This window comes from Chiloscyllium plagiosum, chromosome 1 (assembly GCF_004010195.1).
Source record: "Chiloscyllium plagiosum isolate BGI_BamShark_2017 chromosome 1, ASM401019v2, whole genome shotgun sequence".
NCBI lineage: Eukaryota > Metazoa > Chordata > Chondrichthyes > Orectolobiformes > Hemiscylliidae > Chiloscyllium > Chiloscyllium plagiosum.
In genome coordinates, this window is record NC_057710.1 from 90177597 (window position 1) to 90203460 (window position 25864).

General features: G+C 40.0%; 1 protein-coding gene across 1 annotated transcript in view; it reads left to right on the forward strand.

Annotated features, from left to right (window-relative positions):
• nfxl1 (nuclear transcription factor, X-box binding-like 1) overlaps positions 1–25864 on the forward strand; it is a 170011-nt gene that overhangs the window by 39874 nt on the left and 104273 nt on the right. The window contains exons 9-11 of the mRNA XM_043691569.1: positions 4429–4553; positions 10088–10210; positions 21634–21724. Of these exons, the coding sequence (XP_043547504.1) occupies positions 4429–4553; positions 10088–10210; positions 21634–21724 (339 nt within the window). The remainder of the gene's footprint in view (positions 1–4428; positions 4554–10087; positions 10211–21633; positions 21725–25864) is intronic.

The following is a 25864-nucleotide window of genomic DNA, read 5'->3' on the forward strand; positions in this document are numbered from 1 at the left end:
GATCTCATTGCTACTTAAGGCTGTGGAGGCCAAGTCATCAAATGTCTTTAAGGCTGAAGTACATTCTTGCGAGATTGTGGTACAGCAGTAATATCACTGGGTAGTAATCAATAGTCCTTGGCTAATGCCCTGGGGAAATCCGTTCAAAACCCTTGACAGTACTGGATAATTTCAAGAAATGGTTAGAGGCACTGGATACTGCAAATGCTCTGTGTCCTGACAGCATTCCTGCTACAATACTGGAAACATAGAACTTTGTGGGAAGCTGGAGACTTAGCTGCTGGCCCGTTTGCTGAGATTTGTATCATTGATAGTCATGGGTGAGATGCCAGAAGTCTGGAGGGTGGTTAATGTGGTGACATTAATTACAAAAGCTGGTAAGGAAAAGCCAGGGAGCTATTGACCAGTGAACCTGATGTTACTGGTGCATAAGTTGTTGGTGGGGATTCTGACGGTCAGGATCTGCGTGTATTTGAAAAAGCAAGGACTAATTCGGGGATAGTCACCATGGCTTTGTGCATGGGAAATTGTTTCTCACTAACTTAATAGAGTTTTTTGAAGAAGTGACAAAGACATTTGATGAAGGTAGAGCAGTGAATGTTGTCTGTATGGACTTCAATACAGCTTCGACAGGTTCCAAATGGTAGAATGGTTAATAAGGTTAGATCATATGGAATCTTGGGAGAGCTAGCCATTTGAATACAAAATTGGCTTGAAGGTAGGAGACAGGGTGGTGGTGGAGGATTGTCTCTCTTCAGATTGGAGGCCTGTGACCACTGGTATGCCACAAGGATAGGTGCTGAGCCATTTTTCTCATTTAGACAGCACTGAAGAAGTCATTTGGTACATGTGCCTTTATTGGTCAGTGAATTGAATATAGGCATAGGGATGTCATGTTGCAGCTATACAGGACATTGGTTAGGCCACTTTTGGAACACTGTGTTCAATTCTGGTCTCCCTGCTATAGGAAGGATGTTGTGAAACACGAAAGGATGCAGAAAATGTTTACAAGGATGTTGCTGGGGTTGGAGGGTTTGAGCTATTGAGAGGCTGAATAGGCTGGAGCTGTTTTCACTGGGGCGTCGGAGGCTGAGGGGTAACCATTATAGAGGTTTATAAAATTATGAGGGGCGTGATAGGGAGAATAGCCAAGGTCTTATCCAGGGTTGGAGAGTCCAAAACTAGAGGACATAGGCTTAAGATGAGAGGGGAAAGATTTAAAAGGGACCCAAGGGGCAATGTTTTTAGGCAGAGGATAGTGCATGTATGGAATGAGCTGCCAGAGGAAGTGATGGAGCCTGGTACAATTCTATCATTTAAAAGGTATCTGGGTGGATACATGACTAGGATGGTTTAGAGGGATATGGGCCAAATGCTGGCTTATGGGACTAGATTAATTTAGGATATCTGGTTGGCATGGATGAGTTGGACTGAAGGGTCTGTTTCCATGCTGTACAATTCTATGACTTGCTTCAGAAAATGTCACATCCTAGCCAAGCTCTTCGAGTACAGCTGCAACATTGGCATGAAGGTACAGTATGCACTTCGTTATGGTGGAAATAAGTCTGCAATGGACCATGAAACATGGACTGAATATTAAGAGCTATGTGGTGCCTTTTAAAGTTATATTTTTTTACTTCCAGCCATCCATGCATATAGCTTAGTCTGCTCTCTGTGGCCTGGTTTCAGTTACATGGAGCATAGAACAGCACAGTACAAGCCCTTGGCCCTCGATGTTGTGCCAATCTTTTATCCTACTCTAAGATCAAACTAACCTACATACTCTTCATTTCAGCATCTTCCATGTGCCTATCCAAGAGTTGCTTAAGTGTTCCTAATGTATCTGACTTTGCTACCACAGCTGGCAGTGTATTCAACGCACTCAGCAGACTTAGCAGTCTCCTAAACCTTCCTCTAATCACCTTAAAATTATGCCCCCTCATAATAGACATATCCACCATTGGAAACAGTCTCTGGCTATCCACTTTTTCTATGCCTCTCATCATCTCGTACACCTCTATCAAGTCACCACTCCTCCTTCTTCACTCCAATGAGAAAAGCCCTAGCTCCCTCAACCTTTCTTCATAAGATTTGCCCTCCAGTCCAGGCGGCATCCTGGTAAGTCTTCACTGCACCCTTTCTAAAGCTTCCACATCTTTGCTGTAATGCAGAAACCAGAACTGAATATAATATTCCAAGTGTGGTCTAACCGGGGCTCTATCCAACTGCAGCGTAACCTTGTGGCTCTTAAACTTAATCCCCCTGCTAATGAAAGCCAACACACCGTTCATTATCCTAACAACCCTATCAACTGGGGTGGCAACTTTGATAGATTTATGGACATGGACCCTGAGATACCCCTGTTCCTCCACACTGCCAAGAAATCTGCCTTTAACCCTGTATTCTGCATTCAAATTTGACCTTCCAAAGTTAATGAATTCACACTTCTCCAGATTTAACTCCAGTTCTGTATCCTGTCAATGTCCCGTTGCGACCTACAACAGCCCTTTACACTATTCACAATTCCACCAGCCTTCATGCCATCAGCAAATTTGCGGATGACCCTAAGTCGGTGGGGTTGTGGATGGTGGGGAAGGATGTTGCCGGTTACAGAGGGACATAGTTAAGCTGCAGAAATGTGGAAATGTGAGGTGATTCACTTTGGAAGGAGTAACAGGAATACAGAGTACTGGGCTAATGGTAAAATTCTTGGTAGTGAGGATGAGCAGAGAAATCTGTGTCCATGTGCATAGATCCCAGAAAGTTGCCACCCATGTTGATAGGGTTGTTAAGAAGGCATTTGGTTTGTTAGCTTTTATTGGTAGAGGGATTGAGTTTGAGTCATGAGGTCATGATGCAAAACTCTGGTGCGGCCGCACTTGGAATATTGCATACAATTCTGGTACCCGCATTATCGGAAGGATGTGGAAGCATTAGAAAGGGTGCAGAGGAGGGATTGACCAGGATGTTGCCTGGTATGGAGGGAAGGTCTTATAAGGAAAGGCTGAGGAACTTGAGACTGTGTTTTCATGAGAGACAAGATGGTTAAGAGGTGACTTATTAGAGGCATACAAGATGATCAGAGGATTGGATAGGGTGGACAGTGACAGCCTTTTTCCTCAGATGGTGGTAGCTAACATGAGGGGACATAGCTTTAAATTGAGGAGTGATAGTTATTGGACAGATGTCAGAGGTAGTTTCTTTACTCAGAGTAGTAGGGGTGTGGAATGCCTTGCCTGTAACAGTAGTAGACTTGTCAACTTTTAAGGGCATTTAAATGGTCATTAAATAAACATGGATGAAAATGGAAAAGTGTAGATTAGATGGGCTTTAGATTGGTTTCACAGTTAGTCGCAACTTTGAGGGCTGAAGGGCTTGTACTGTGCTGTAATGTTCCATGTTCTAACTTACTAACCCACCCTTCCACTTACTCATCCAAGTCATTTATAAAAATCACAAAGAGCAGAGATCCTAGAATCGATCCCTGCGGAATACCACTGGTCACCAAGCTCCAGGCTGAATACTTTCCAGCTACCAACACCCTCTGTCTTCTATGGGCCAGCCAATTCTGTATCCAGACAGCCAGATTTCCCTGTATCCCATGGCTCCTTACTTCCGCAGTGAGCCTACCATGGGGAACCTTATCAAACACCTTGCTAAAATCCCGTGCACACCACATCCATTGCTGTACCTTCTTCAATGTGTTTTTTCACATCCTCAAAGAATTCAGTACGGTTTGTGAGGCATGACCTGCCCCTCTCAAAGCCTTGCCGACTATCTCTAATCAAACTCTGGTTTTCCAAATTAACCATAAATCCTGTTGCTCAGAATTTTCTCCACATCTTTGTCATACTCTGTAGAAAAGTTGGTCTTTTTATGTTGCAGGCAAACATCAGACCACCCAAGGACTCTGCATATATCATTTCATGCATTGTAAAACTGGGGAAAATCTGAAATGGTAATATTCAGTGAATATCCTTGCCACTGACTCTTTGACCATTTTGGATCGAACCAGATTGTTCACAGTTTCAACATCCTATTTGGCTCAGTGTCTGAAATTGCTACATTTGTTCTGTTTGTTATTGTGCAGAAAGTAGACATATTAGCTCCAAGACTTCTTTGAGTATTTCATACTTTCTCATTTTTCTACAAGGATTGCATGAGGCTTTGGGACCCTTTCTGAAACCAGTGAAAATGATCTGTTGTATTGACTTGTGCCTTGCAAATATTGTAATTTCACACAAGACATATTCAACTCTTCAAACTTTCCATGGCAGCAGAGTTTAGTTTATTTATTTCTGTTTACCTCCAAGGTCTTGATTACACAGTCATAAAACTCAAAATTCTTTAACACTTTTTATCTTATTTAAATTATCATTTTTTATGATAACATTTAGAAACAACTGAGGTGTTTAATACTTTATCTAGAGTCTGCACTGCCCTGCACAGAGGATATACCAACTTGTGGTGATACCTGTGACAAACCATTGGCATGTGGTCTTCATAGATGTTCAATGCGTTGCCATCGAGGGCCTTGTGAAACTTGTAGACAGGTAAAAGCATGCATCAGCTCACTCACCATACTTTTATTTGTTGTTTCGTGGAAATACCTTCATGAAATATGTTTTATGTAAATGAATTTCGGAAAAGGCTTGCTGTCTTCTCTTCCTGCCATATGTATTTTCCAGCAATTTGTTCTTAATGTGATTTAAGTTTTGATTTTTTTTTTCCATTCACAGGATGTAACCTCTGGTTAATCCAACATTTATTGCCCATACCTAATTGCCTTTAGAAAGTGGTTCTGAGCTGCTGTCTTGAACTGCTGCAGTTGAATATGATGTCAGTGCACCCATGACTAGGAATGGTGTTCAAGTGTTTTAACCAGGTGACAGTGAAGGAACAAGTATTATAATTCCAAGTCAAGTTTGGAGTGGACCTTGAAAATGGTGGTGTTTCTGAACATGCAGTAGCCTTGTCCTTGGAGCGAAGAGGTTTTTGGTTTGGAAGATGCTGCAGCTTATCTTGTAGATGGTGTGCACTGCTGTCACTAGGAAACATGTGGAGGATTTTGATGGTGTGCCAACTGAACTGGTTTGGTGTCAGGTTTCTTGAGTGTTGTTAAGCTACAAACATCAAGGCACGTGGAAAATATTCCATTACATGCCTGACTGGTGCTTTGTTGATGGAGGCAGTACTTGAGGAGTCAAGCTGCAGAACTTGCTAATTCTAACCTGCTCAATCATGATACTGTCTTGATGACAGGTTAAGTTTCTGGGATGACAGGTTAAATTTCTGGGATGCCAGATTTGCTGCTGTTTCTTTTGAATCAGCAAATGTTCCTGATATGTGCCTGTTCATGAAGCAATACCTTGGTGAAACTTAAATGGGAGCTTTTCATGAAAGTAATTATCATGTTGTAATGGTTATTATTTGAGTGGCCAATTTGTCCCTCTACCCTGCAACCTGTGTAAAATGTTTTCTTTGGTATTTAAAGAAATACAAATTATTGAGAAAACTGAAGAGGATCGCAGAGATTGCTTTGAATCGGATGTAGAAACAATTGCAATCCACCGTTCCCTCCAAATAAAACAGTTGCCACAGAATGGTCTAATTAAAGTGTGTACCCTAATTGTCTAATTTCAGTCCTAAATTGATGATTGTTGATTTCAGTCCTAGCAATGGCAAGTTGACGTATACGTACATTAATAATGCATGAGAAGTTTCATCAAACCATAAGTTTCATGTAGTTCTAAATTTATCTCAGGAAGTGGCATGTGATGGCTTTCAGATTGGCTGCAGTGTCTGATAATTAATTTCATTGACTGCAATGAAACTGAATATTCGGTCATGTCTATAATGGTTGGCTAATTTGATAGCTCCTGGTTTCCACCCCTGCCTTAACCTAATTTTGATCTTGCACTATCTACATTGTCACATGAATGAAAGAGCCACAATGTGGATTACAAAATAGACCTATTCAAAGAGAATGTCATTGCTGAAGAGCTGACTAGTCTCATTGCTGTTGTTGAGACAGTTTCTGAATCGTGACCGTGGATGAAGTGGGAGATTCACTCGCTATTGATGTCCAAGGCTGAGCCGTTCAAGTCAGGTGTACCTGACTTATATGAGGAATCTAGGTATAATCTTTGCAAAGCCATCAGGGATGCCAAGAGACAATACCAGGCTAAACTAGAGTCCCAGACTAACCGAACAAACTCCCGTGAGTTGTGTCAACTAGGAGAAAGTGAGGATTGCAGATGCTGGAGAGCAGAGTGGAGAGTGGTGTTGGACAAGCACAGCTGGTCAGGCAGCATCCGAGGAGCAGGAGAATCAATGTTTCGGACGTAAGCCCTTAATCAGGACCTTCCCATGAACTTTGCCGAGGCTTAAACGATGTAATGGGCTACAAAGTAAAGTTGAGTAGAATTGCCGACAGTTTTGAACAAAAGGTCAGTGAAATGATGTTACTTGCCCTAATAGCTTCAGGTCCGCCTCTACCCACCACCGCAGATGTAAGATTGGCTCTCTTAAGAATGAGCCCATGCGAAAACTACTGACCCAGATGGAGTTTCCGGTTGTACACTCGGATCCTGTGCGGACCAGGTGGTGGGCATGTTCTCAAACATCTTCACATTGTAGTAAGTTAAAGTTCTCACTGGCTTCAAGAATACCACTATTATCCTGGTGCCGAACACAAAAATCAGGAAGCGTGTCGTAATGACTACTGGCAGATGGCTCTAACATCCACCCTTATAAAATATATTGAAAGGTTAGTAATGGCACACATCAACACCAGCCTCCCAGATTGCCTTGATCCACTACAATTTGCCTGCCGTTGCTGTAGGTCTGAGGCAGATGCCACCTCCCTGGTCCTGCACTCATTCCAGAACATCTGGACAACAAGGGCACCTACTTCAGATTCCTATTGATTGACTTTAGCTCCACCAACGACACTATAATTCTAACCAAACTCATCTTCAAATTCAGAGACCTGGGTCACTGCTTCCTCCTCTGCAACTCTTCCATTTCCTGACCTGCAGACTACAGTCAGGAAGCATGGGTGACTACACCTTGTTTACAATAATTCTCAACACTAGTGTCCCGCAAGGCTACATACTCAGCCCCTTATTATACTACTTAGACACTCAACTCTGTGGTCAAATTCTGCTCTAACTCCATTTACAAATTTGCTGATGACACCATTGTAGTGGGTCAGATTTCAAACAACGATGAGACACAGTATAGGAAAGGGAGAGACAGCTTTAGTGGCTTGGTGGTTGAGGGCTTCAAGTTCCTGGGAGTAAATATCACCAATGATCTGTGCTGGTCCATCCACATCGACGCTATAATGAAGAAAGCACTCACAATGCTTCTACTTCCTCAGAAGGCTAAGGAAATTCGGCATGACCACAATGATCCTTAGCAATTTTTATAAATGCATCACAGCTTGGTATGGCAACTGTTTGTCCAAAACCATAAGAAATTACAGGGTACGCAGCCCAATTCATTACGAAAACCAGCCATCCTTCCCACTGCCTTAGGAAAGCAGGGAATCAAAGACCCCTCCCACCCTGCTTAAGCTCTCCGAAGATACAGAAATTTGAAGACCACGTATCAACAGATTTAAGAACAACTTCTTCCTACTGTTATCAAACTTGTAGCATTATACACTCTGTATTCTGTTTTATTACCTTGATGCACTTGTGTAAGTTATGATTTGTCTGGATAGCATTCAAAACAATACTTTTCATGGTATCTCAGTACCTGTGAGAATAATAAATCATATTGTAGTGGGATTAAAATTATGAGGCAACAGTGTTTTCCAGAAATTTGTAACGATATAGACTGTTGGTGACCAGGTAGTAAGTGGGGAGAATTAATGCAATTCTGTAACTCGAATAGCAAAATTCATATCACCGTGAGGTGGAGAGGGTTAAGTAATCTACCACTGAAATAAGGATTTAAGAAATACTGGGCAGTGATGACTTAAGTTTGCTGACAGGAGGGCTCTATGTCCGGGAACGGCAGGGTTTGTCATAGTTAGCAGCTGGACAAATGGCTTCAAGCTTAGATGCAAAATATCAAGTCATTTTAACTTGAAGTGGTCCCCTCAGATCTGATGGTAGTTGTTTAAGGCATGTTGTCTCTCTTTACGTTCTCGACTATGGGTTTGAAGTTGTAGAGGAGATGTTCGCACCAAATAGCGAATGCGAAGATAATTTATATTCTGAAAAATGCGGACAATAATAGTGAAATTAAGCAATGGAGAAAATGAAACTTTGCAGGCAATAATAAAGGAAAGATAGGAGCTTTAGAGAAACTTTGGGTGTAATTATTTTCCTAAAGCTGAGAAAATGAAAGCACACTGGTTAGCACAGCTATGTTGTATAGGAGAATCCAGATGAGGAATGACCTGAATGACTACTGTCAATGATAGGTTGTAAGGTTTCTATAAGACATGGTAATTGGAACACAGGGTGCACTTGAGGGAGCTGAAGATCCATCTGAGAATGCTGTAGTGAAAATCAATGCTTTATATTAACCTAACTAACAGAATATGGAACTTGTGTTTTTCAGTTGTCAGATTATGATTCTTTGGTTCAGAAAGTGCTATTGTTAATGCATCTTGATGCAAATGGAGAAACGTAACATCTTATTTAATGCATAAATAAGGGTTTCTTGTTGGATAATTACCATGTAATTTCAAACGTCTAGGGTTATTTTAGTTTGTGCAGTCAAACCTATTAAATGTAATAAAATATAATTAAGCACCTATCTACGTTTAGGATTATAATATGAAATTTTAATATCCTAAGCTATTAAACAATGTTTAAATAACATCTTCAGTAGAAGAACTGATTTATAAAGTACTTATGATCAATATTTTAGTTGTTGGTGTGTAGAGATAAAGGGTTATTTAAGGAGTTTTTGTTCCTTTTAATAAAATCAAAAGACCACACAGGGTGAATTTTTAAAGTTCATATAAACTGTTCATGCTCCACAATTTTATTAAGTAATCTATGCACAACTTTTTGAAGATCATTGAAATAAATCTTTATAACTTTAGAAAACACTTTACGAAACTGGAACTTCTGCTGTCCAAAAAAAATTAGAACAATAAATTTGAACTTTACAAGAAGTTGACATTGACATTAAACAAGATATTACCAGAATAATCTTAATGCTCAACTCAGAACTGGAATGTGGCCATATTGATGAGGAAAAATACCCTTTAGAATACAGTCAAGAATGTTAAAAAAAATACTGTTACCTTGGAAGCATCCAGAAAAATAGTGGAAAATAATCAACAATGAAGAAAATAATTTGTTTTCTTTACAGTAATTTATTGTTACATGTATTTATGAAAATACAGCCAAGTGTGTATAAATCACCATAATTAATCCGGTGCTATTTTAATTACCTAAATTATAAAAAGAAATAATGCATGCTAAGTTAAGATAATTGGCACATTTTGTTCCAACCATGGCTTCTTGATTTCTTCATAAGTGGGTAAGTGACATGCCTTAGTCTACAGCTGCCAAAGCTGCTCCCTGAGGCCACAAGGAGGAAGCACGCTGAAAAGCCCATGCTGCTGACCAGATCCAGCATGCCATCTCTGCCAAAGCCATTTCATTGCCGCTGATACCCTAACTGCAGCCACAACCAGGAGACCGTCTCAACTTTCAAGGACTGGGGCCCATCTCAACTTTTGAGGACTGACAGAACATCCAAATTAACTCCCAAGAATTGAGGGATTGTTCACTCCATTGCGTTTGCAGAAGCCGCCAAAACACCAAAGAGAAAGAACTGATTACAATCCATTGACGCTGGAAAAGTTGCTCAAGCCGCAACCTCCATGGGTACGAGGAATGGACCGGATCCTCCACTCAAAGCTCCCCACAACATCTCTTCTCCATCGCAGCTGCAGAAAGAAGAGAAATATAATTTGATTCAAAAGTCTGAAGAAAAATAAAAAATTTTTAAAAAGGGATGCAAGCAGGATGCCCCAACACCACCACCTCGTCCTGATGTCATCCTGAAAAATCTTATAAAGTATTATTCTTAATCGTTTGATTTTGATTTTCAGGAAGTGGAGAAACAATGTCGCTGTGGGAAACATTCAAAGGTTTTGCCATGTCATAAGGAGTACTTGTGCGAAACAAAATGCATCAAATTGCGTGATTGCCAAAGGCATCAGTGCAAGAGGAAGGTAAGAATGAAGGAGGTTTTTTTCTGGCCAAAGTTCGTACTATATGTTTATTTTTATAGCATTGTCACAAAAGCTATTGCTTATGCCTCAAATGCTTTAGATTGCAGTTTTCCCACTATCTGACAATACTAATTTATTGCTATGTATTTTTCACTTTTTTTTGTTAGATAAGTTGAGAAGAAATATTAATTCAATTTAATGAATTGTTGGGTTAACTAAACTAATTAATTAGATAGTAAAATAACATTGTATCTTCTTGAAAATCTACAAATTGCATTTATACTGCATCTTTAAATGCAATAAAATGTCACAAGGCAAAACATCAAAGTTGTACATCAAATTATATAAGAAAATCTGAAGGAAGATGTCCAAAAGCCTTGTCAACGTTTTAGAGGAAGAAAGTGGTAGAGAGGGAGATTTACAGAGCTTAATTCCAGGCAGCTGAAAGCTTGGCCATTGGGGGATCAGTTTAAAGTTGGAGATGTGCAAGCGGACTGAATTGGTGTAGAGATCTGAGGGCTATAAGACTGTTAAGGTTGCAAAGGCAGGAAACAGCAAGCTTGTGAAGGATTTTGAAAGCAAGGTCGAGAATCTTAAAATTAGTGTTTGACTGGAAGTCAATGTAATTGAGTGGTGAAATCTCGGTGAAATTTTGGATGTGGGCAGCAGTGTCTTGAAAAGCCAAATCTTAAAAAGTAAGTTATGCTGTGGAGGTGTACATTGGAATATGAAATTCTTAGGTGTGTTACATCATGAAGTCAGACAGCTAAATTAAATCATCCATCCTTTTCCTGCATTTGCCAATATAGTAAAATTAAAAATTTGTGATCCTCAAAATTGATCCCAATGGTTGTTAACGAAGTTTTTAAATAACCAGTACTCTACTTCGTTTAAGCTATAAACCTGGTATCTATACCGTTATTCACAATGTATTATTAATAAGTTCTTAAATACTGAGCAAAGTTAAACATTAATCAATGTCTATGACTTAAACCCAATCCTCTTTAATTCTAGCTCCCCCGCTCCTATAAAGACAGACAGGCAGACAAACAGATTAGATTACTGACTGTGTGGAAACCGGCCCTTCAGCCCAACAAGTCCACACCGACCCTCCTCAGAGCGACCCATCCAGACCCATTCCCCTACATTTACCCCTTCACCTAACAGTATAGGCAATTTAGCATGGCCAATTCGACTCACCTGCACATTTTTGGACTGTGGGAGGAAACCGGAGCACCCGGAGGAAACCCACGCAAACACTGGGAGAATGTGCAAACTCCACACAGACCGTTGCCTGAGGTGAGAATTGAACCCCGGTCTCTGGCGCTGTGAGGCAGCAGTGCTAACCACTGTGCAACCGTAAATCAAAAGTTAAAAAAGATAAGTAATTTAAGTTCACTTAAACAGTCTCCATGATTTATAATAGGCACGTGAGTTGTACTTTGTTTGGTTTCTAAGGTACTGGTGCATGCAGATAGCTTCCAGTCGACCCTGAGAAATATTTATTCTAATTCTAATAACTGAGATTCTATCCTGCAAACTTTTAGTAAATTGATAATGAAAGAATGACCAGGAAGCAATTGAACCTGCAATTGAAGCTTGTAGCTTATGCAACCAAAATCATTCTTGCCTCAACACAGTTCAAAGATTAGTTCAAATATTTTCTCTGTTAGACTGGTTGCCTTCCTGTGAGGCTCCTGTTACCATTCAAACATCTGCCATTTGTTTGGGTATACAGAAGAACCTCAATTATCTGAACAACATGGACGGGGAGTATTTTGTTCAGATAATCGAATGTTCGGATAATTAAATGCCAGATAACATAGTTTAGCCAAGCATCGGGACCTTGCAATCTTGTTCCGATATTCTGAAATTCGGATAATCGGGGTTCCGCTGTAATTCCGCTCCCAAGTCTAAGTCTCTATAGAGCACTTATAAAATGTGTGTCCTGTTGAGTACTTGTGCATAAATAACAAGTAGAAAATGCAAATAGCAAAAGTCAATTTTGAGAATTGTATGCAAGAGCTAATATTTATTAAAATATGCCTCTGTGTACATTGCAGCTGTAAGATCTACTCATGGAAAAGTTGGCAACCTTACAGCATGATATGTTTATAACTGTCTTCTACTCTTCAGTAAAATGCTACACGTTATAACATAAGCTTCGGAAACCTATTTTTCATCTCTTCTGAAAGCAGCAGCTAACAGATGCAGTGGCTAGTATTCTCACTGGATTCAGGCTAATGGTTTGGGAACATAAATTTGAATCTGTCCATGGCAAATGATGAAATTTTAATTCACTTCATAAATCTAAATTAAAAAATCTAGTTTCGTAATAACTATGGAATCATTGTTAGGCATTTAAATTGTGAATTGAGAAGAGAAAAGAACTGTTTTCAAACCAAGGGTTGCTGTATGTTTTGAAGATGAGTAACCTGGCACCTATTGTGAACACTGTTTGCACAGTGGTGGTTGTGGATGGGCTAGAGCTGACCGGTTGTGTACAAATGGAGTTTTGGTTGGTACAAATACCTGATTGATCTTTTGGGCTAGTGATCAGTTATTGATCACATAGACTTTCTGCTTCTGATTGTTTGGGGCTGTGAACAACATAAGGCAAAGCTTTTAGATCACCAACAGTCTAGGAGCAATCTCTGTTCTCTGCCATAAAAGTCAAGGTATGCAGAGAGAAGTTCGTTGGGTCAGAGCAGGCTGAGACGATAGGCCCACTGGGGCAGTCAGGTTTGTGAATTTGGGTGGGAGGTAGAACTGGGAGGTACGGGGTTCCCAGACTGAGGTTGGAGGCTGTTGGTGGGAGATCCACTGAGATGTTGTGGTTGTGGATAGTCTGGGAGATGATGGTTTGCTGATGGGAAGTGAAGTCGTGGTTGAGGGGGCAGTCAGAGGAGGTGTCCGTGAGGTGGTGCCTGGCTTCAGCGGTGTAGAGGTTGGTGTGTCAAACTGCCACTGCGCCCCTCTTGTCTGCTGGTTTGATGGTGAAGTTGGGGTTGAAGCTCTTCAGCCTTATCCTGAAGCAGACATGCTACTACAGCCACATGTCCTTCCTCAGCGCCTGCCTACGGAACTGATCACGCATGGACTCCGGACTAGATTCAGACCATCACAGTTTGGACCTGACCAGGACAACCAGTATCTACGACAAATCCAAAGCCTCCAGAAACGGTTCTCTCTTTTGATCCTCATCACAGCCATGTGCTGTCACCTACTCTCTCTGCAGTCAGCCCTGCTCCAGCTCAGCACTACATTCTCCCAGACCTGCAAAGGACCCTTGCTATTCTTCACCTTTCGAAGAATTCACACACCCAACAAACGCTTTTCTCCACCATGTTGCACACTGCATCTATTGTGTCCACTCCTCTTGATGTGGTCCCCTCTACATTGGGGAGACAGGATGCCAATTTGCGAAACGTTTCAGAGCATCTCTACGACACATGCACTTAACAACCCCACTGCCCTGTGGCCGAATACTTGAACTCCCCCCTCCTACTTTGCCAAGGACATGCAAATCCTGACCTCCGCCACTGCCAAACACTAGCCACCTGAAGCCTGGAGGAAGAACACCACCTCTTCCACCTTGGGACCCTCCAACCACACAGGATCAATGTTGATTTTTACCAGTTTCCTCATTTTCCCTCCCTACGCCTTATCCCAGATCCAGCCTTCCAACTTGGAACTGCCCACTTGAACTGTCCATCTTCCTTCCCACCTATCCGCTCCACCCTCCACTCCAACCTATCATCTTCACCCCTACCTTCATCTATCAATCGCATTCCTGTCCATCTTCTCCCACTCCCCTCCCATTTATATCTCATCCCCTTTGGGCCACCCACTCATTCCCAATGAAGAGCTTAAGCTCGAAACATCAACTCTCCTGCTCCTTGGATGCTGCCTGACCGGCTATGCTTTTCCAGCACCACATTCTCTTCGACTCTGACCTCCAGCATCTGCAGTCCCCACTTTCTGTAAGGCAGTTTTTATAACGTGAACCACCTACCCAGTGCCTCTTGCAAACCATTAGGTGCATTAGGGAAAGGAAGGTAGAGAAGCACCGTCCCTGTGAAGAGAGACCACTGAACTGCTTTACCAGTTTTCCCTGAACTGCTTTCCAAGTTTTTCCCTATGGGTGTGGGTGAGTGTGTGTAAGGGGGAGGTAATAAGGGGATTAGTATTTAATTAATAGAGCTAAACTCTGATAGTTCTTAATTGTTTATCTGTAATTAGAATCTAATACCTGTAATAAATAATTTTTTGTTAAGTACAGACACCTGGTATGCAATTTCTGACAACCTCTGCTTGAAAGAGGTAAATTAAGAAGCTGGTGTACTTGAGACAAACCTTTTTAACTTTTGTGACTACTCCAGAAATAGTAGGGCTTGTTTCCAGCGTGCAATCGCAATGAGGCTCGGCATGGCTTACTTTTAAGACCCTGTGAAGAAAAACAATGAGGTTTATTTTAATGTCTCAGTGAATATTCAGCAGTAACAGCTTGTGTTTATATTGCACTGTCAATACAAATTAAATGTCCCAAAGCACTTTATAGGAACATTATGAAGCAAAATTTAATGTCCAGCCACATAGCAAGGTATTGGGCTCAATGCCCAAATTCTTGGGCAATATGTCAGACAATTTAAGGAAAGGAGGAAGCAGAGGTTTATGGAGAGATGCGAGATGTTAGGACCTTGACCACTGGAAGCAAAACCATAACAGTGGAACAAATAAAATCAGCTGCTCAAGAGGCAAAGCTATCTGGGAAGGTTTTTGGAGTCAGAGGAGACTATAGGGATGCCAGAATAAAGCTGTAGAAGAATTTGAAAACATGAAAATTTTAAAATTAAAACATTCCAAACTTACCAAGGAACAAGTATACGCCCATGAGCACAGGGCATTGTGGATGAACAGGAGTTCATGTGAGTGGGACATAGGCAGCTGAATTTTGGTTATCCTTAAATTTACCTTGTATAGAACATGGGAGGCAGGCCAAATGTAGTTTGGCACAATCAAATCCAAAGGTAAACCAAGGTATGTGTGAGAATTTCAGCAATAATGTGCTGAGGCAGGATGTGATACACCGTTATAGAAATAAATGGGTCATCTTAGTATTGGAATGGATATGTAGTTGGAAGTTTATTTAGGTTAAATTTCAACCAGTGTCCTCAAAAACCAGTTAGTTGATAATTCAGTTCACTGCTTCTTAAGATATCCCATTTATTGTATGTCAAATTGCTGCACATTTTGTCCATATATAAAACAACACATACAATGAATGCAATTCATTGGGTGTGCATGGCATTGAAGAAGTTTGAGATTTGGTGAGTAATTTTTATGTACGTTTTTCTTTCAATTTAATTTGTAAACAATTTAAGGAATGATAGCAGTTTGTGGAGGGAGTTCAGAGGTTTTTTTAGATTGATACCCGGAATGAGTATATTGTCTTATGAGGAAAGGTTAGACAAACTGGCTTGCTTCCACTGGTATTTAGAAGATCGAGCAATGACTTGGTTAAATTATATAAAGTCCTGAATGTTTGACAAGGTGGATCTGGAAGAGATCTTTTCTTTTGCAAGTGTCCGGATCTAGGAGGTACTTTGAAACCTATGGGATTGTCTGTTTGGACCGAGATGAAAAGAAATGTTTTCTGAGGGTTTGGAATTCTCTGCGTTGGAAGGCAGTGAAGGTGTTGGCCATTGGAAATTCTTAAGCAGAGGTAGATAGATTCTTGAAAGGCAGTTTAAGATTTTTGGTGTTAGGTGAGAATGTGGAATTCAAAAAGCAAGCAGAGCACCTGTGGTCTGTCTGAATGACAAAGTAGCCTCAGGGGTGGGGGTTAGCTGAATGGTCTACTTCTGCTCCTAATTCATGTGTGTATTGCACAGTCTGTTAAAACATCATTTAATGTGAATCATCTTCTTCACGTGTAGATGTATAATGCTGTAAAACGTGTGCTACTTGGTTTAACTTGAAAAGCTGCAGAACTAACATTGAGCAGTGATCCTGATTCAACTGACATCAGGCTTACTTTCCAGCAGATGTCACTATTTTGTGGAGCAGAAACCCTGCGTGCTTTTTTTAAAAAAAGGAAACCTTTGGCTGTAGAATACTGAAACCTGTTGTGGAAGTCTCACTGGTGCACTCTTTTAGATTAGCTACTCTGTAGCTAAAGTTGAAACCTTCCAGATTTGTATTCCACTGATCAATACTTTTATCCAAAGGTCTGTTACTCCAAAGAGAGTTTTTGATATATGGGTCCAACCAATAACACCAGCACCAGATAGGCCATATGGTCAATTTCTATTCCTATCAAGCCTACTGCACCATTTAATCAAATTATGCATGGTCTTAGGCTTCAATTTCATTTTCCTGCCCACCCCCATAGCTTTGATTCCCTGAGATCACAAATCCACCTATCTGACCTTGTGTTCAATGATTTAGCATCTTCAACCCTCTGGAGTAGAATTTTCAACCATTTAAATGGAGACATTTCTCCTCATCTTGGTCTTAAATGATCAATTTCTCATTCTAGGACTGCCAATTTTATAATTCTTCAGCCAGCAGAAATAGTCTTTGAAGTGTTTACCTTGTTGAGATCCTTCAAGAATCTTCAATGTTTTGATGAAATCTCCTCTCATTCTTCTGAACCTCAAAGCAAATAGATCCAATTAACTCAGCCTCTCATTATAGAACAACCATCTGTCAGGCCACTGAATCTTCACAATATGGCCTTTGCAAGTTTATCCTTCTTGAATATGGAAAACTGGCACTAATCTGGGTGTGTGGTCTTACCATAGGCCAGTAAAAGCAACTTTGTTCTTGAACTCACTGCCATGAAAGATACCATTTCCTTGTCTTTAATTTGTTTTTATTTGTTAATAGGATGTGGATGTTGCCAGCTAGACCAGCATGTATTGGTTATCCCCTGTTGTCCTGGATAAGGTGGTAGTGAGCTGTCTCCTTGAACCATTTCCTTATGTTTCATCAATGCCCACAGGGCTGTGGATAAGTGAGCTCCAGGATTTGAGTCCATCAGTGAAAGAATGGCAGTATTGTTTCAAGTCAAGATGACATCTGTCTTGGAGCTGAATTTATAGATATTGGTGTTCCTATGCTTATAAGTGATACTTATAAAAGATGGAGGTTGAGTTTAGAAAGTGCTGTCAAAGGAGCCTTGGTGAGTCACTGCATTTCAGCTTGTGCATGATAAATTGCTGTTATTTTGTGTCAGTGGTGAAGGGACTAAGTGTTGAAAATAATATGTGGTGCTAATCAAGCAGGTTTCTTTCTCCTGAATGCTATCAAACTTTTTGAATGGTGGAGGTGCATTCATCTAGGCAAGTGAAGACTGTCTTATCACAATCCTGACTTCTGCTTATAGATTGTAGACAGCCATTGGGGAGGTGAGTTACATGCTGCAGAATTTCTAGTCTCTGACCTGTGTTTGTAACCACAATATTTATATGGTTGGTCCAGTTTGTTTCTGGTCAAAGGCAAGCTCCAGGATGTAATAGTGTGGGTGATTCAGAAATGGTAACACTATTTGAATGTCAAAGAGCAATTGTTAGCTTCCCTGTTGAACATCTTCATTGCTTCCACATGTCTGACGTGTATCTTACTTATTGCTTGTCAGCCTAAGCCCGAGTGTTGTTCAGGTCTTACTAAATATGAGTGTGGAGAAAGTGAGGACTGCAGATGCTGGAGACGAGAGTCGAGAGTGTGATGCTGGAAAAGCACAGCAGGTTAGGCAGCATCCAAAGAGCAGGAGAATCGGAGATAAGCCCTTCATCAGGAATGATGCTTGTGGGCAAGGGGCTGAGAGATAAATGGGAGGGGGGGTGGGGTTGGGGGAAGGTAGCTGAGAATGCAATAGGTAGGTGAAGTGGGTAGGTCAGAGAAGAAGGTGGAGTGGATAGATGGGAAAGGTGATGGACAGGTCAGGAGGATGGTGGCAAGTTGGAGGCTTGGGACCAGGATAATATGGGGGGAGGAGAAATGAGGAAACTGGTGAAATCCACATTGATCGCTTGTGGTTGCAGGGTCCCAAGGTGGAATATGAGGCATTCTTCCTCCAGGCGTTGGGTGGTAAGGGTTTGGCAATGGAGAAGGCCTAGGACCCGAATGTCCTTGGTAGTGTAGGAGGGGGAATTAGTGTTCAGCCACTGGGCGGTGGGGTTAGTTGGTGCGGGTGTCCCAGAGATGTTCACTGAAACGATTCGCAAGTAGGCGTCCTGTCTCCCCAATGTAGAGGACACCGCATGGGGTGCAACGGATACAGTAGATGACATTAGTGGAGGTGCAAGCAAATTTCTATCTGATGTGCAAGGATCCTTTGGGGCCTTGGATGGAGGTGAGAGGAATGGTGTGTGTGCAGGATTTGCACTTCCTGCAGTGGCAGTGGAAGGAGGGGGGAGGGGATGCACGTGGATCTGAAGAGGGAATCGCGGAGGGAATGGTCTCTCTGGAATGCAGTTGGGGGAGGGAGGGAAATCTATCTGGTGGTGGAGTTGTCGCAATCTGTTTGTTTTTTTTCAATAATACTCATCCTAATATATTATCTGCAACCCCATGAACTCTTGTCTTGCCAATTAACATTTTCTGTGGCACCGTCTGATTGCTTTTTGGGAATGTAAGTACACTGCATCTACTAATTTGCCTTTAATTGACCCTACAAATTGCATGCTCAAACAATTCTGTCATCTAAATTCTTCAGATATGAGTTCCCAGTCATTAAATCAAAGGCATTTGCCTGATCAGAGAGTGGCAAATAGGAGAGATTTAATGACAGTAAGCTGTCACGTAATTTGGATTGTTTCTCTGCTGTGGAGTTAGGCCACATTGTGAACAGTGATTGTGGCTTGCTAAATTCAAAGTAGTTTGCACAAATAACAATTCACCTGAATAGAGTGTTGGGGTCTTGGACACAGAGTGATAATAAGGTAAGTATTGCATCTTCTATGTTTGTATGTAAAGCTGGCATGCAAAGGTTTGAGGATATTGGGATAATTGAGGAGTGAACCAGGGTGCCTTGGAACAATGGAGAAAGATATGCTTGGTAACGTTTTATTGGAAACCTGAAAATGGCAGAGAATGACCAATTGGATAGAGGCTAGGCAAACCACTGTGGATCTTGGTTGAGAAAAAAAGGATGCATCAGAAATAGAAGTTTTAATTATCAGGACAGATGTGACAGGTCAACTGGGAAATTGGAATGGAATCGTTGCAGGAAACGGGGTATGAGAAAGTGTAGTCAAGATAATTGGGAATCCATGAACTTATGGATATTTCGCATGAGCAATAGGGACAAAGAAATTGAGAAAGAGTTTGGAAAGGAGAAGGTTTGGAAAGGAGAAGGAAGGAGAAGTGTAGACACATCTGGGCCCCATTAAAGTGTTTAAAGGAACACGTTTTTTGGAGGAAGTGAGGGGAGTTGAAGGAGAAGTTCATCAATATAAGATGAATTTCAACAAAACAGAATAGGGTGGTAGTGGATGGAAATTTATTCAAGGATGTTCTAGTAGGAAATAGAAAGATTGGATGTCCATTCTGAAGATGGAAACTATTAGAGCCAGGAAGTAGGAAACTTTTAAATTGATAAACGACACTGAAACTGTCATGAATGTCAGTATGGAGAGGATGGGTAGTATCAACTGGATACTTTTGCCAAGGATGGAGATGTGGCTGTGAAATTGATTTTGTAAATACTTAATCAAATATGTAAAGGGAAATTTTAAAAGAACAAAAACGCATAAAGCGAAAGAGACAGCCTTGAAATTCCCGAAGGAGAAAAGAATAAACTTTACCATGTAGATGTGCCTGGCAGCAAAGTGGCTGTGAAGTTAATGCTGATGTAAACACAAAATGCTGCAAGTGAAATCTGAAGTTAAAACACACTTTTTGAAATAGTCAGGCCAGACTGCATTTGTGGATGGGGAAACAGTTGAGGTTTTTAATCAATGACTCTTCGGAACTGACTAGTAAGAGATTATGTGCAACTGGAATGGAAACATGTCTCAGGCTTGCTGCAGTGTTCCAGCAAAGCTCAACATAAGTTGGAAGAACAGCACCTCATTTTCCACTTGAAAGCCTGCAGCCCTCTGGATTCAATATCAAGTTCAATAATTTTAGGGCCTGAACTCTCCCAAGACCTCGCCCCCAGTGCCACACACCAGGCCTTGTTATCACGTAGTCTGCCATTACTCACTACCCATTGTAGCCACTAACAGTTTCCATTAACAGCTGTTCATTCTTCTAGCCAGATTGTTATCTACTCCTTTGTCCAACTGTTCTTCCCTCTCTTTGGGCCCCAACCCCATCTATCGTTAACTCCTTACTCCCTCTCTCCAACCCATCTTCTGCATACATACCAACATTTTCCTAGCTACCATTAGTTTTGGGGAAGGGCCACAGACCTGAAACGTTAACTCTGATTTCTTTTAGACATTGTCAGACCTGCTGAACTTTTCTGGCAACTTCTGTTTTTGTTTCTGGTTTTCGTTGGTAAACCAGTTCTTTTGGTTTTTATTACGTGAAGCTCTGTGATAGTTTGAAAAACTGGAAAGATTAAATGAGAAGAATAGATGGTGCTAGGCCAAAGAGAGTGGTGATGGAACATGCAAAGAAGGAAGTTAGACTTGCTGTATAGTGTTTTCCATAACCATTGATGTCTTGATTATGTACTTCTGAAGTTTAATCACTATGTAATGCCGGAAAGACACGGAAGATGCATCCTAGAGGTGGGGAATAGCAGAATTATGAATAAAGGTAAGGTAAGGTTGCCATGGTCTTGTCAGTCCACAGGGCTGCCCTCTCATCAAGGAGAGACAACTGGTAGTGCCTTTAGTGAGGGGAGAGGTTGAGAAGGAGAATCCTTCACCGTAACCTCACCTGGTGTGGGAAACAAACCAGCTGTCCAGTCAACTAGGTCTGTTAACTCAGCTGGACAACCAGTTTGTGATGCATAGTGATGCCAACACATTAACAATTGTAATCCCTGCTCCCATTTATTTCCTGTAGTTCCGTCTTGTAGCAATTGCTAGTAGCTATTCTTCACCCACTTTGTCTTTGGGCTCCTCGGCATTTTTAAATTTATTGTCATATGCTATTCTAGTATCAAAAGAATTCTGTAAACAAATCGGAGAAAAAAACAATAGAAGTACCAGATTGATCAGGCACTAATATACTCCTTAGGGTTATGCTACACCACCAGTTTTAGTGCTTTCAGCTGTGTGGGTTCAAGCTTTTATGGTGAAGTAAATAAGTTAAAGCTAAGAATTGTAAGTGATTGTATTAGAAACCTGCAAAGTAATTTGTCCATTTTCAATTAATCTCAAATTTCAGCATTTGTTGTTCTGAAATGATGGTAAGAACATTGCTTTTCACTGCTGTAAATCTCTTCCGTTCTTTGTTTTTAGTGCTGTTCTGGGAATTGTCCTCCATGTGATCAAAATTGTTGTCGAACTCTTGGTTGTAGAAACCACAAATGCCCATCAGCATGTCATAGAGGTAATTTTCATTCTTTTGAAATGCAGTTTAGTTTTATTGTAATATTGCACAATGAAAAAGAAAACAACTTTCATGCATAATATTTCCAGGTTTTAGGTTAATCACAGAATTTCACATCACAGAAGGAGGCTGTTTATCCTAACAATGCTAGCTGTCCTATAAGAACTAGCTACCTTCGTCACATTCGATTACTCATTCCCTGTAATATTTTAAATATTTCTTACATATTTTTGTCCACATTCCTTGTAACAATCATGATGGAGTTTGCTTCCAATGGGCATTTCCTAACCTTGAAATTCTCTGCATTTAATTTAAAAAAAATTTCTAGCCCCACTTTGTTTTTCTCATAAATATGGCTGGTGGACTGTTATTGTCTTAGATGGCTGATAAATGGGTTAAAATGTAAAGTTATTAAATAAACTTTACTTTCACTCTCTTGCATTTAAACACTTTTGGCATGATTTAGTCAAAGTATTTAAAATAGTTGAGGGATTTCATGGATATGTACAGAAATATAGTTTCTTATGCGCGTGAATCCACAACAATTGCACAATCTTGAGACTGCAGCTTGATCACTCAAGAATGAATTTCACACAAGAATAGTAGAAATATGGAACTTTTCAAAAGGGTTTTGGCTGTGGGTGAGTTCAAATTTTCAAACATCAAAGGTTTGTGGTACGTAAGAGTTGCAAGGGATATGATACGATTATCATATAAGGGATATGATATGAAAGGATTTTTAGTTACAATCGATCATAGCCAAATGGAAAAGCAGAACAGATTTTAGAGACTGTATAGCTTAATCCTGTTTAAATTTTGCACTGTCTTCTGCACAAAACCCTGCATACTTTAAGAAAACATCAGTCTCATTTACTGGGAAATAGAATTAATATTTAAACATTTGTACTAAAAAATGACACTGAAAAACACAAGGTCATCTTGCGTACAAACAATTTGGGATGGAAGTCATTGATTTTTGCATAAACTTTTAAAATCCACCTTTTAATTCCCATTCATGTAAATAATAAGTCTCCTTGACCGTAACTTAGGTGCTTGATTTTACTTGGGTTGGGCTTATGAAGCATGATATCCAAATTTTAAAAAGAAACTGCATTCTCTACAAACATAAAAGGTATGTGTTTCTTTTCCTGATGTACATGGGATATAATTTGTACTTTGCAAATAGATTTGGCTAATGATGCAGAAACAAGGTCATCATGACTGCATTACAATCTGCATGGTGGTGTTCCATCGTGATTGCTATGCATTCTTTTCATTCCATGTGAACTGAAACTAATTAAAAACAACTGGCTAAAGCTATATTAAATACAGCTCTTGCTTAAAGATTGATTTGAATGAAATCTTTTCTTTACTGATTTTTTTTCAGACTAATGTTATCTTCATGGCATAGCAAAACAATTTCATTGCATAAAAATGAGATACACAAGTGACAAATTTTAATAGAAGTATTTATAAGTATACTTCTTGTTCCCTGCACAGTTGTAATCTCACTATGGCTATGCAAATGCAGCAACACATCTTTGCTGTTGTATTCAAATCTTCCTACAATAAAGGCCAACATATCAGTAACTGAGATTTTCAAAGAAAATCTAATTGAGCTAAGTAATTTCCCACATGCAGCGATAGTAGGGCATCCAGAGTTGAAATTCCCTGGATGATTAAAGATATAGAGATTAAAAAGACACTGCAAAAAGAGATTTTTGACAAATCTCAAGATCATAATTAAGGAAACAAGCAAGCTGAATATAAATAGATGGGACAATGAAAGAGGCAAAGCGAGCATAAATATAGATTAGCAGATAACATAAAACAGAATAACTTTTAAAAATATATATATTTGTAGTGCTAGCAAGGCCAGTTTTTATTGCCATTTCCAATTGCCCTGGGAAGGTCATGGTAACTGACTTCTTGAACTACTGCAGTCCATCTCATCTGGTTCCAATCACAAGCGTTCAAGATCCTAACTATGATAATGTCATAATGGCAATATGTTTCAGGTAGGATTATGTGCAACTTGGAGGGGAATATGCATGCCATGGTATTTCTATGTTTGTGCTGCCACTATCCTCATTGGTGGTACAGATCCTGGGTTTCAGAAATATTGTTGAAAAAGCTTTGGGAAGTTTCTACAGTGCATATTGTAGATGGTGCACACTGCAGCTTGTGTGCGTCAGTGCAGTGCGTAAATGTTTAAACTACTAGATAACATACCAATCTATCGGGCTGCTTTGTTTTGGATGTTGACAAATGTTTTGAGTGCTTTGGAGTAGCACTCCTGCAGTCAGAATAGACATTCCATCAGGCAGGAGAAAGTGAGAACTGCAGATGCTGGAGATCAGAGCTGAAAATGTGTTGCTGGAGAAGTGCAGCAGGTCAGGCAGCATCAAAGGAACAGGAGAATCAACGTTTCAGGCATAAGCCCTTCTTCAGGAATCCTGAAGAAGGGCTTATGCCCGAAACGTCGATTCTCCGATTCCATCAGGCACCCAATTTGTGTTTCTTCTTTTGCTTGAGAGGAATGTAGAACTGGTGCAATGCCCGCATTCGTTATTTATAATATTAACCATTGTCTATTCTCTGTCATGTCTTTGAATGAGATTACCCAGTTCATTGTAGCCAACAGACCCCTGATAACCTTTTGTAGTTTCCTTTATTTAGGCTTGGGGCCGTCGTTTGCAACTGGACTTCACTCTCTTATGTTACTTTCACACTTAAAGCACCTCTTGCAACAAGATTATTAATTAACTCCTTCATATTACACAAAGCCAAATCTAGGATAACCTGTTCCCAAGTTCCTCAACATATTGGTTGAAGAAACAGTCTTCTGCAAATTCCAGGAATTAGTCCACTACAGTATTATTGCTAATTAATTGTTATGTAGATAAACACAACAAACACACCAAGTTCTGATGAACAGAAAAGAGTGCCAAACCATGGGAAGGGTGGCAAAAATAAAAATGTTTTAAACAATTTTGTCAAGAACAAGTGAACAACTGCATGTTAGCTGTTTATACACCTTGATTAAAGATTTTTTAAATAGTACAAAAATATATATGGTGCTCCTTCAAAGATTATAACCAATATTGGGGCTAAATAAATTCTATCTGAAAAGAATGCCTTTCTTCCCTCCCCTATTATTTGATTGAGGTGAAAGAATCAAAAAACACCCATGCTAAGTTGGGTTTCCTCATAATAATGGCACAAAAAAAATTGATATATAGGGGAAGTAAAGGTGAAGTCTCTTTGTTACAGCTAACTCACTTTAAGAAGTATTACAGACTTGTATATTATATTTAACTTTACTGATTCAACATTAGTAATGGGAAGCTTTAAAGGGGTGAGAGTCAGATACAGATTGACAACTCCAACTCTCAGCACAACTCCGACCAGAATCATTGAATTAATCTTCAATTTCCACAATAGCAAATTGAAAATGTTAGATTTATTATAAGATTAAAAGGGATAACTGCCAAACAAAATCATTTCATTAAACTTAACATTTTTATTCAGCATAAAATTGTCCTTCTCCAACATTTACTGTGTGCCATTTACCGACATCTAATTTATGCAAAGATCACTCGTACCAAGACAATACAAGGTGGTTTTTCATAAGAAATAACCTTTTTCTCTCCTTACAATCTGATTGAAGAAAATGGATAAAAAAAGAGCATGTTTAGAAATCAGAAATTTAGTGAAAAGGTCACTAGCGTTAACTAAATCTAATAAAGCAAAATAGATATGAAATGCAGAACTTGTCCTATTGTTATATGAATTATAGAACTATGAAATTAAATGTAATGGCGTCTTTGTACTAAAATCATAATTCACAAAAGCCTTTGCTGTTTTGTTTACTAGATCTAACCTGAATGATATACAACAAATGAAAAAAAGTTTCATTTTATAATGTACTTCAAAAACATATAAAATGCCTTGCAAAGATACATTGTTATGTAATACAATGACTGGAAATCGATTAAGAATTCCCACAGACAATGGATAGGATCGCAGCCTTGCACTCTTGCTGTTTGGAATTGTGAATGGTAGTGGATAATTAAACCAGGAAGAGCCACAAGGTAGATAATTAAAATTCTAACTGGAGGAAGAGAAGCACAAATATTC